The sequence below is a fragment of the Carica papaya genome, chromosome 4 (genome assembly GCF_054855325.1).
Source record: "Carica papaya isolate Zhongbai chromosome 4, ASM5485532v1, whole genome shotgun sequence".
NCBI lineage: Eukaryota > Viridiplantae > Streptophyta > Magnoliopsida > Brassicales > Caricaceae > Carica > Carica papaya.
Genome location: NC_142312.1, coordinates 7,550,525 through 7,562,517, shown reverse-complemented (window position 1 = coordinate 7,562,517; position 11,993 = coordinate 7,550,525). Strand labels below are relative to the sequence as shown.

Sequence of the window (11,993 nt, the reverse complement as noted above, 5' to 3'; positions counted from 1 at the left end):
CCCCATTCATAATAAAAACAGGACATTTCTTCATTAAAATTCAAAAGCAAATATTCTGATTTTCAATTCAACACGACTTAACTCAATATACAAGGGGGTAGTAAGTACAAGAAACAGTGTTCTGCTTCTGTCTAACCAAACATTATTCGAGACACTTTTATGTACCAACACTCTAAAAAAAGCAGACATATGGACTCCAACATCTTATGCAGTTTTCCCTCCTCAATACACCTGGATGTCTACACTGATACCTCCCAAGGAATCAGCCCTTATTGCGCAGCTGCTCTCTCTGCCAATCTTCTCACTGCCAATCTTTTGGTGAGCGTGGCAGCGAAACCACAGGCAAGATATTCTTGCCAGTGCAGCTTGACCAGCAACTTTCACCCGATACACCACACTCAGATCTGCCCATATCTCACTTCCCAAACCACTTGATTCAAGCATTGGGTCATATCCCTCAGCATCTGCTTTTGATACAACCACCATGGACCCATCATCAAATGCCATAAGATTTTCAACATCTTCAGAAGGGGATGACTTCAGATTCTTTAAAACTAGAGCTGCCATATCACCATAGACACCATATTTCTTCACTTTAAAATGGTAGTATTTCTGAACAGCCTACAATATAAATAAAAAACAAGCTCATAAAAAATTGTTATCACTCAAACAGGTCAGCCTACAGGTAAAGTTCATAAACTGCTACAATTCCAACCATATGGCTTATCACATTCACCCACCACATGAAAACCCAAAACAACCTTAAAAAGTTTCCCCAAGGCAATACCATAAACTTAACTAACTTCATAACATCATGTCCAGTGAATAAGGCCTGCTACATGAATAAAAGATTTTAAGAATACCTGCCACTGAGAGGAAGCTAAAAGCACCCTTGGTCGGATTGATTTGACATAATCATATGCTGCATCAGGTGCCATCTGCTTGTGTTCAACCTACAAAAAGAAAAACTGTCAAATCAGAGCTGAAGAATCTCCAACCAAATTAGAAAATTAGCCCAGGATTCCCGAAGTGTAGAACAGACCAAGTAACATATAACAATGGTTGTACTGCGGCCACGGCCAGCTTTACAGTGAACATAAGTAGTTAGTCCTCGAGATGCATTTCCTTCAAGGCAAAAAATTGAACATCAGCGAATACAGCATCCAGGAGGAAAATTACATGCATAGCTTGACTCTCCAATGACTGGCCAGGGAAAATGATTATATAAATGGAAAAAGAATAGTATCCATGTCAAACGCTAGATAGATCTTGATTTGCATGGCAATGGCATGCATCTGAGTCACAGATCATAACATGCATAGTCCTGCAGCCTTAGTAGTTCATTGATACAGTTTCCAAAAAGGCCCTCCAACAAACAGATTGAACAATTTTATGTGTAAACCATAAATATTATAAGTATGAGCTCTTGAAGTCATAAAACAACAAAAATATCAATGCCATAAATTTTATGTTGCCAGACAACCAAAACATCTTATGATTCAAAACACTAACCTAACATAAAGACTTTACCAATGCATGCAAACATTATATACATGATATTCCTGCACTTGAATCAAATTTCACAATCTACTTCCGACCAGAGAACAAAAAACCTGTGTGCCAGACAAAACAACAAGTCCACTTACTATGAATGAAGTTTACAGCTTGGCAAATGTCACTCATTGATGGTGCAAAGCAATAGTCTCTTGTAGGAATCACCAAATGGTTAATGTCATGAGACTGTGACAAAAAATCAACATGTTTTTTGTCAACACAACCAACATCATATTAGAAAGATATGAATCATAACATACAAATTAATAGCAGAGTGCACTTATAGAAATGATATCATGTTTCATACAAAACCATGAAAGGAAATATAGACAAAATTAACCTAAACAGAAACCAAAAACACAAAAAAGAAAGTGAGCACCTGAATTGTGAACACTAAAAACATCAAACACCTAAAATTCATGAATAATTAGTAGAATGGAAGGATTCATTGTTTTATCCATTGCATTTCGATGGAATATTCTTTCAATACGTGACCTTTCGACACCCCTTCCCAAGAACAGAACAGAACAAAAAGATCATCTAATTGTGTCTGGTTCATGAAAACTTGACTGATAAAAAATCTGGAAGTCGTAAAAGTGTCAAATTAACTCACTTTCAACTCACCAAAAATGATTTAACACTATAGCAGCAGTAGATATTCAGTCAAAGAATAGGAATGAAAACAATCCCTTCAACAATTTTTTTTTTAAAAAATGCACACGCAAAATCCCACTTTCAACAGAAACATTTATGAAAGAAGAGCATAAAACACTCACTTGATAAAGAGATGATGGAACTAAAGTCTCATAGGGCTCATTTAGCGTGATAACTCCTTTTACACCGAGCTCCTTCAGAATTGGAACATCAGTAGAAAATGGAACAGCACCTAAAAGTATAAACTGAATGCAAATACATCAGAGAAGGAGTCGGTACAGATCGCCACTAATAAGCAAATTTCTAATGAATGAACACCCCAGACACATAATGTCCAAGTTTTATCCATACCTCCATGAGTAGGGATCAAATAAAAAAATTTAGAAAAAGACTACTCTTTTAGAAGGGAAGGGAAATGATATTATACGAAACATTTTACAGTTACAGTTGAATAGAAATATTAAGCCTATCATTGGATAGATAACTTCGCATCGAAACTGAACTTTGAAAATTAACAAAAAAGAAGAAAAATAGCTCGTGTCCTTATCATGTAAACCAAAATCATCACCCCTATCTTGCCTTTGCTTTTCTTCTAAAAGCATGTATCTGTCTTTTCTTTGTTCTTGGTAGCACCACAATAACCTTTAAACACATCCACCAGCCGATCAACTTACAGAAAGAGCTGGTAATAGCTGATAATTATCAAATAAAAAGCCTCACTGACCGAAAGCAAAATAATGACACCTCAATTGAATGCAAAAAAAGCCTCATAATAACATGATTTAAGATCATAAATCGCACTGCATATAAATTCTACCTCAAACAAATATGCAAATCACCCAACCACATAAAACTTGAAAAACCCACACATATAAATAAAATTACATGAAAAAAAATCAGAATCACGTGCAATCTTAAGAAATTTCATTAAAAAAAACAGGCAACAAGAAACATTTCACTGCATTAACAATAACTCCAAAACATACGTTCTCGTAACAAGAGCATATAACGCTTTAAGCAATCTAAAACTTTTAATTAGCACATACAAATTCCATCATTCAGGAAGCAAAAAAGAACACATAATTATATGAGAAACCACATGCAGATATCACTTGAGCTGATACCTTATCAACCCGATCCCACCAGCGGAACTCAGACTGTATCTTATTCCTAACAACATTGTAAAGTAGAGTCGGGTAAAAGAGTGCACGAGCACCTGCACCAACCAATGCTCTCTTTGCATCCCAGAAAACTATGCTTCTACCATCCTCCAAAACAGCGTCACTCGGATAAGAATTCTTGCTTCCATCTTTTGCCCCAACGACACTCTCCACTTCTTCATCGTTTCTCAACTCCTCAATATACATAGCCTCAACTCAACTGAAAAATCAAGATCAGAAAACAAATACCCAAATACTCAAAGCCAACCCTATTCACCCGATTATCTGAGTATACAAAGAGAAGAAATATTTACACAATTGGATCTATACAACAAGGTACATAATTTTTGCATTTCAAAGAACAGAAACCCTATTTCCTCACAGGATCCTAAGACAAATCCGGAAGATTCTACAAGAAATCAAAATCGGAAGGAGATTAACAGGAAATAGCCCGGGAAAAACCAAATTTTGATTCCTCGCCGTAATCACCACCATATTTCGACCGAAAAGGCGGTTGATCGGACCACAACAACGCTTCCGGGAAACGGCAACGTTATAAAAAGCTGTTTAACTGAAATCCACTATCAGGATTCAGGGCGATCAACAGATTTCGGAAAACCCTAAACCTAGAAATTTCTATTCTTTTTGTTGAATTTGAGAGGAGACACAGAGAATCGCCTGCGTTCTACTCAACCTTTTGCCCCTAACAAACTATGAAACAGAAGAGAGAGAAAGAGAGATGAAATTGAGAAATTTGAGGATGGATGGTGGAGATAAAGTGACGGCGGATGGTTGTAGAAAGCTTGTGAAAGCGTGACACGTGTCGGGAAGTTACGTTGATTGTGATGATGATGGTGATGTTAATCTGAGTTGGCATTCAGTTTTAGTGCTTGTGCGAGATTAACCACGGTTGATTTTTATTTTTCTTTTTCTTTTATATGTAACTTGAAATTTTTAAGGAAAATATTTTTAAAAAATTTTTTGAATGTTAAACAATTTCAAGATGTTGAAAATTATGGTTTAGACAAATTAATAAAATTATTATTTTTTTTTAATTTTAGTGAATTAATATTATCCACATAGAGGATTTTCTAGCTAGTTATGAAATTAATTAGTCTATCCAATAAAATAAATAAATACTATACTATAAATAAAAAATTTATTTTAATAAATACAACTTAAGTAATTTTAGTTTCAAATGCTTATAATTATAAATACTAAATTAGTTAATATATTATTTTTAAATATTCAAACTAGTTTTAATAATTTATTGGTCTTTCTATTTTTCACCATCAATCAAAGGTTTGTTAATTAATGAATTTTAGGTCAATAGTTATCTTTATTTTCTTCTTTTATATTTAAATAATAAATTTTTAACTCTTGTGTTGTACAAATATATTATATATTAAATTATATTTTATTTTATTTTTTTTTTTAAAAATTGAAATTTGTTGACTTGAATTCTGAATGTTTGACCATGTCATAGTATTATTATTTAAGATAAGCCAATGAATCAAAAATTGTATCTAATTATCATACCTACTTATTCTAAATTAATAAACCTTAAATTGTAATTAACCACTTTTTTTTTTTTTTTTTTTTTTTGCTAATCTAAAAATCCCTATATATTTAACCTTCCAAGTTAAGCTTTAAATCTATTTGGAATTTTATTTAATCAAGTATTTCTATAATTGATTTTAGTTTTCTTTTTTCTACTGAAATAATTCTATTAAAAATAAAATATTATGTTTAAATATCTTTTAAATTAAAATATTTTATTAGTTTATCTTTTCAACTTTAAAACTTAGGGTTTATTAAATATTTGGGAAGTCATAAATCAATAATCATATTAACTTAATTAATACTTTTAAAGTTAAAAATCTTATTTAAAATATCATCCAAATTCCATGTAATAGATCATTCAAATTGTTTGTTGTGACAAAAGATACAATAAAAATTTGAAAATATTTCTTTAAAATAATGATTTTTAGTATATTTCTAATGAGTTATTTATTTAATATTTTAAAATAAATATATAATAATTAGTTTATTAATGATTTTGCATTTATTACAAATTATTTAAATATTTTATTTAAAAAATTAAAATTTTATTGAACAAATAAATCTATTTCTAATATAATATTATATTTCCTATTAAAACATTTCTCACAACAAATTTTATCAAACATCTTAGACCACTTTTACTTTAAACCCACTTTTATTTGAAGTTAGTTTAAAAGCTAATAGAAGACCCAAGTATCATATGGTGCCCAACCATGCATAAAAATGAATTTAATTTCTCTTATTATGGAGTCTAAGACTATCATTTGCACATTGTAAGATTGTAGATTGAGTAGGATTAGTGAGTTTGGTAGTATAGACTAAGTCACCTATGGGTTTACCATATATTTCAAAATGCTTAGTTAAAAGATGAATACGATAGCATAAAAACTAAACTATATATATATATATATATATATCAACTGCCAGCATTTGGCAATCAAAAGATCACCAAATCATAGGCCGTTAATTATTTTTCTAATTATCTTACAATTATTTTAGTGGTTACATGATAATAAAAAAAAAAAAAAAAGTTGTTATGCAGTGAAAATATATACTAATTATTTTTATAAATAAATAAGTAGTAAGAGATAGAAAGAAACTATCTCTATATTGACACTTTGTTATTGTTATTTTTTTTATTATTTATTTTTAAACCATCAAAATGATTTCTCTGAAATATTACTGACAAATGTTGTTTGGTTATTTATTTATATACTTAATTAGTCTCTTGTTAAAATTTTGAACTTATAAATCATATTACAGTTTCTTTAAGTAATAGCAATAGTAGCACTGAAGATGATTGTGGTGAGAGTACTAATTATGATAACAAAAACTGTAAGTATAACATAATGGTAACAATAGTATTGGTAAAAATAATTGTGATTATAAAAATTATAGCAGTAATAGTGGCAATAAGATCAATAGTAGTGGCAATAATCCTGATAATAAAATAATGATGTGACAATAACAATAGTAATAACTATCTCAACAATAATAATAAATGTAACATGGGGTTGATAATGGTGGTGAAACTAGTGATTCCAATAGTGAGAGTGACAACAATGGTGCTAGTGGCTTCAAATAATGTATAACTATTTTGGCCTAAAGAACACATGGTCAAGGTAGTAATGGAAAAGCAAATAAGCAATTACAAAAATGAAGTAATGTTATAGACCATGATGATGGTTATAGTAATGATGATGGTTATAATTGTAACAATAACAACGATAATAAAAATGATAATAACAATAATGGTGATATGATAAAAAATAATAACGACTGTGAAAATGGCAATAAAGGTGGTGTGAAGTTTCGTTATGGTAACAAGTGGTTGTAATATGTTATCAGGGATGATTGATAATACAGTGATAACAATGGCATTCTTGCTAAGTAATAAAGGTGAAAAAAAAATACATTTTAAACTTTTAGAGAACTACTTAAATAGATTATTTTCACTCATATTTTATAGAATATAAAATACTACTCGCATTAAAATCTTATTCTAACCATTGAACAAATGTAGTCTTAAGTTATATTTTTAAACAATAATTTTATTTAATATTAAGAATGATAACCTTAGCCGAACTCATTAAATTCAATATATTCAAACTTTAACAAACATTAATTTTTTCTACTAAAAAGTGGATTGAGAACAAGTTAGATTTAAGTTGGTAGATAAGTAGTTATAAAAAGAGGTAAACGTACCAAAACATGCCTAAACTTGATCTATAATATATATTTGTTCTAATTAATTCAAATTTATTTAATACTAATAAATATAATATATTTATATTAATATAAACATATTTATAAAATATATAATTTATATAATACTAATAATATATATTTTTAATTTTTATTAATATAATGTAATTACATTTATATTTATATAATAAAGTAATTAATTTATGTGTTAGTCAGATAATTAATTTATATATAGGTAAAAAAAAATAGACATGCTTCAAGTCTAAAGCTGAGTTTATTTTAAATATAATAAAATCCACTTGACCGCTATTTCAAAGCTCAAGTTTTTTTTTTTTTCAATTATTTTTTTTTTAAAAATTATTTTTCTCACAAAAATTAAAATATATTTGCAAATAAAACCCAAATAAATTATGAATTTATTCTAAATGTAGCTCAAACTAAAAAAAGACAAGATTTTTCACAACTCGAAGTCAAAAAGAATAAGCGAAAGAATAAGCGAAAAAATGCTTAAACTCGGGACCCTAATTTCAAAATCATGTTAAATAATACAACTAAACCAATCCTCCGAACAACTTAATTTGGCAAGAACGAACTACATCTATTATTTATACATTAACACATAACATCATCGTATAATATATTTTAAAAATCTGAGTAAATCGGACATAGTATAAGAAATAAAATTATATGACATTTGAAGTTTGGAGGTGAGGGGAGCGGCAATCAACTGTAGATTCACGTTGGAACTAGTAAGATTGAACAGATCTGTGTAAAGAAGACGAACAAATGGGCTGATGTTACCAAATAACAAAAACAAACCAAGAGAGGAAAAAGTGATTGATTGATGTTTCTTTACATTTTTTACGACAATAGAATCTGAGACATCACAAAGATTTCAATTGTAAGAATCCAACATAATATCGTCCTGATCATGAGATGCAACAAAATGCAAATGGACAAAACAAACTGGGAAGAAAATATTATTTTATGTATTGATATATATATATATAATACATAATGCAAAAAGACAAACAAGGCTGAAACCCAAAGAGCACTTCATATGGTGTCTCTTTAATTTTAGTCACGCAAAAATCACTTTTCTCCCACGGCCAACTTTCTCCTTTCGACAGTCACTCTTAAATCTTCTTGGTTCTACGAATAAAATTACCAAATCTAAAGAGCCTAAAGTGAGAGTGAATGACAGGCAATGTAATATCCGGTCTCAAAAAACGATTCGAGATAAATTTTTTTTTTATAAAATTATTTAATTAAAATAATTAATTAATTTATTAAATTTTATTTTATTTAATTTTTGAAAAAAAAATTAATTGAGAATGAGATTAAAAATAATTTTAAAAAAAATAAATAAAAATTAAAGTTAGAAAGATGTTTTTGAAAAATAAATTAAAAACATGGGGTTAAAATACAAAAAAAAAAAAAAAAAATTCAACCATGTGGGATGGTCTACTCAACAGCTCTGACGAATCGGAGTACGCTGCGTGTCAAAACACGCTGACGCCGGCACCACGCGGGCAATTTGCATGTCTAGCAATCTGACGGCTCAGGTTCAATCCCGAGCGTGTGAACGACTCAAATTCATTTTCTCCTTAAGTACGATCAGATGGACGAGATCAATCGCAATAAATGGTTCAGATCGATACAGGATGAGTATAAATATCTCGCGTCGTAGGAGAACTCAAACCCTATCCGCCAGCCCCCGCTAGAAAAGAAAGCCGACTACCGACCACCGTTGTACCAGAGCCACTACCGACCGCCAAAAAAGGTAAAATTTTCTCATACCCACTCGAAATTCAATTCCAAGCATCCCTGTGGCTATATCGAAGCAAAAGGAACAACAAGTGAGTCAAAAACTGTGGGCAAAAACTAGCGGAGCCGCCGCAACTAAAACAAAAAAATTTCTCCGATGAGCCCCTTTCTGCTTCCTATTTCACGCTATTTTTTAATTATTGTGTTCATTGTCCTTTATGTGCATGTTAGCTGAAGAAGGAGCCCTAGCCGCGAAGGAGAACCGACAAAGCCATTGCATCCAGAGCCCCCCCCCCCCCCCCCGGCCGGTAAATTCGATTTTTTGTGATTTTTTGACCAACCGAGTCCTCCTTACGTATTTTCCTGCAGGGATACGTGTAAAACTAGCTAAAATCGGTTAGGCCGAGGCGAACTGTCACCGTGGGCGATGGAGCCAGCACCGGAGCACGGCAACGCCACTGTGTCGAAACTCTAAAATTTGTTGGAAAGAGTTTTAGACACCGATTTTAAATTTTTGTAGTATTTTTTTGTACGTGACGAGTTTTTTGAATTTTGCATGAAAAACTCAGGAAATTTGGTACCCGTTAGGAGGCATACTAAACAGCGCGACGTCTCAAAATACCAATTCAGGTAAGAATCTCTCACTCTATTCCCCGTTACGGTAAATTGAAGTTTAATTATGTATAATTTTGTATTTTTGTGAAAAGTTAGAAAACCCTAAAATAATTACAAGTCACTAGTGGACCTGGAATCGGTTAGTTCACAATTATTTTAATTTCCTGTTTATTTTTCTGTATTGTCCTACTTACTTCACAATTGTTCTGATTTCCTGTTTATTTACCTGTACTGTCCTACTTACTTCATAATTGTTCTGATTTCTTATTTATTTTCTTGTATTGTCCTACTTACTTGTTATCCTATTGTACATGTTTTTAATTATTAGTTTCAATAGTCTTATCGATTTATTTGATTTATTTGGTTATCTGGTTACTCGATCCTTTGTTATGATATATTATATCGTCTGTATAAATATCGTCTAATTGATTTATAAATATAATAGGAGATATTGGTATGCGTTTATTGGTTGTTTTGCTTGATGAAAATCTTTATGTGAAAAACTTACTAGGTACCTAGGGAAATGACGGACGGGACCCGGTACCTAAAAAACCCTACTGTGAATGTCACCTCATTCGAACGGTTCTGGGAAGTTCTATACCAGAAAGGTTTGGGAGATATGATTCACCCTCATACCGGACGGGGTATCAAGACGATAGAATATTCAGTGCTCGTTACCAAACGGGGTATAGAGATGGCCAATTAATTGTTAAAATTAGATATTGGGTTCACGAGTAGGAGAACATCCCTATGGATCCTAAAGGGAACAAGTAAGCAAGTAAAAAAGGAAAATTATCGTCTCATATTCTCTTATACATGAAAATAAAAAGTGGTATACATATGAGTTCTCATAGAATATTTTTTGAAAAATTTGTAACAATAATTATCAAACAAACGTTTTTAAGTTAAATATATTTAATTAAAACAATGGCTCCATTAGTTATTTTTTTAATTTTTACTAATTTTAAATTTTCCGTATCTGTTATTAGTGTGATATTTTTATTGAGATAGTGTAACTCATATTTTCATTAACAATTTTATATTAAGAATACCAAGATCCATATCCCAAACAGCAAAAAGATTGTGAATAGTTTATCACCCGAACTTCCTTTCAATTACTAGTGAAGATTGTTCTACAATGTTTATTTATTCGCTTTTTTTTAATTACCGTTTGTTTTTTAGAAAAGACATTCTCATAACTCTATTGAACATTTTAAATTATTGTATAAAAAATATAAATTTTAAATTTATTATTCGCTTCTGTATTTAAATTATAAATTCATTTCTTTTAAAGTTTCGGGCATTTACAGATAAATTTATTATGAAAGGTCTAGTTATCCATTTCACACACACAAAAAAAAAAAAACTATTTCTCTAGCTTCTTTCCAGAAGTTCATTATTGTTATAAACATGAAAGTATGGTTTGAAAGAGTTTGTTTCTTTCCAGTACCTCTGCAGGCTTCTATTTCAATAGTCAATGCATTTGACAACAGAATTCTCCACATCATGCCACAGTTACCTGAGCAACAGCCTGCACAGCTACTATCACAAAAGGATCAATACTTCTTAAAATCACAAGACTTGTGGCATCCTTTTGCAGTTTTACATAGACATTCTGAGGCTTTCTATGCCTTAGCTCAAGAGTTGCCAGGACAATAGCAGCCGATGAAAGATCAAACTACACCCCATTATTTCGGATGAGATTATTATGAACATTGGCAGAAGAGGCAAAAAAGGCCCTTTTTAGCGGGGACACCAATTTAAGACAGAATTAACAAGCAAATGATATCTTTTTATATGCGGATTTATGAACTTCAATTCATTTTGGCAAGTACATAATCTAAAAACAATAAGCTCCGCAACTAAAAGACCAATACTGATTTTGTTCCAGTACCTGAAAAATAATAGCACAGGCTCAGGCAATGTGATGAAGATCTGGCATTTAATAGAAACTTGGGTTAGCACAATAGAATTAGCACTAGGAGGAGGAAAAAATATGGCACGACAGCAAGTTAGCTAGAATAACCAGTCTGCATTTTACAGAACCCAAGAAACATCCAAAAAACAAACAAACAAACTGCTGAATGCAATGTCACTGTGCAATAGAGTTACTGTAGTGGTCAGTTCTAATCTATGCAAATTTTAGGCTTAACAAGTGGTCTAAGGCACATTACCAGGAATTGCAAAAGATAAATTCATTTCCCAGTCATCTAATCCTCAGTCCTGACTGGCTTGAAGGAAAAAAACCTCCTGGCTAGTTAATTGAATATGCTGCATGAATTTATATATCATCTCCCAGTAAAGGTGAGTTTCTACATCCACCATCAACCTAGTTCACAAGAAGAATCTCAAGGTCCTTTCAAGCTTGAAATTCAAAAGGAAATGCACCAATAAAGACGTTAAGAGGATGGAACGTATAGGGTTATAAGTCGGTTCAAAACTGAACCGAAAATAAAAACCAAAATAAATAGAAAA

At 31.2% G+C, this 11,993-nt stretch overlaps 1 protein-coding gene across 2 annotated transcripts; it reads right to left on the bottom strand.

The window, feature by feature from the left end:
• Window positions 1–9: 9 nt before the first annotated feature.
• On the bottom strand, window positions 10–4,113 carry LOC110811434 (Phosphotyrosine protein phosphatases superfamily protein). Of its 2 annotated transcripts, XM_022037943.2 has the most exons (6): window positions 3,333–4,109; window positions 2,331–2,453; window positions 1,647–1,740; window positions 1,043–1,125; window positions 864–953; window positions 10–621 (listed from the first exon to the last, which is right to left on the bottom strand). In XM_022037943.2, the coding sequence occupies exons 1-6, from the start codon at window positions 3,573–3,575 to the stop codon at window positions 223–225; spliced, it is 1,032 nt and encodes a 343-aa protein (XP_021893635.1). In that variant the 5' UTR covers window positions 3,576–4,109; the 3' UTR covers window positions 10–222. The 2 variants fall into 2 exon arrangements, with proteins under 2 accessions (XP_021893635.1, XP_088073808.1); XM_088217682.1 differs by lacking the exon at window positions 2,331–2,453 and having other exon boundaries at window positions 3,333–4,113.
• Between the last annotated feature and the right edge of the window lie 7,880 nt (window positions 4,114–11,993).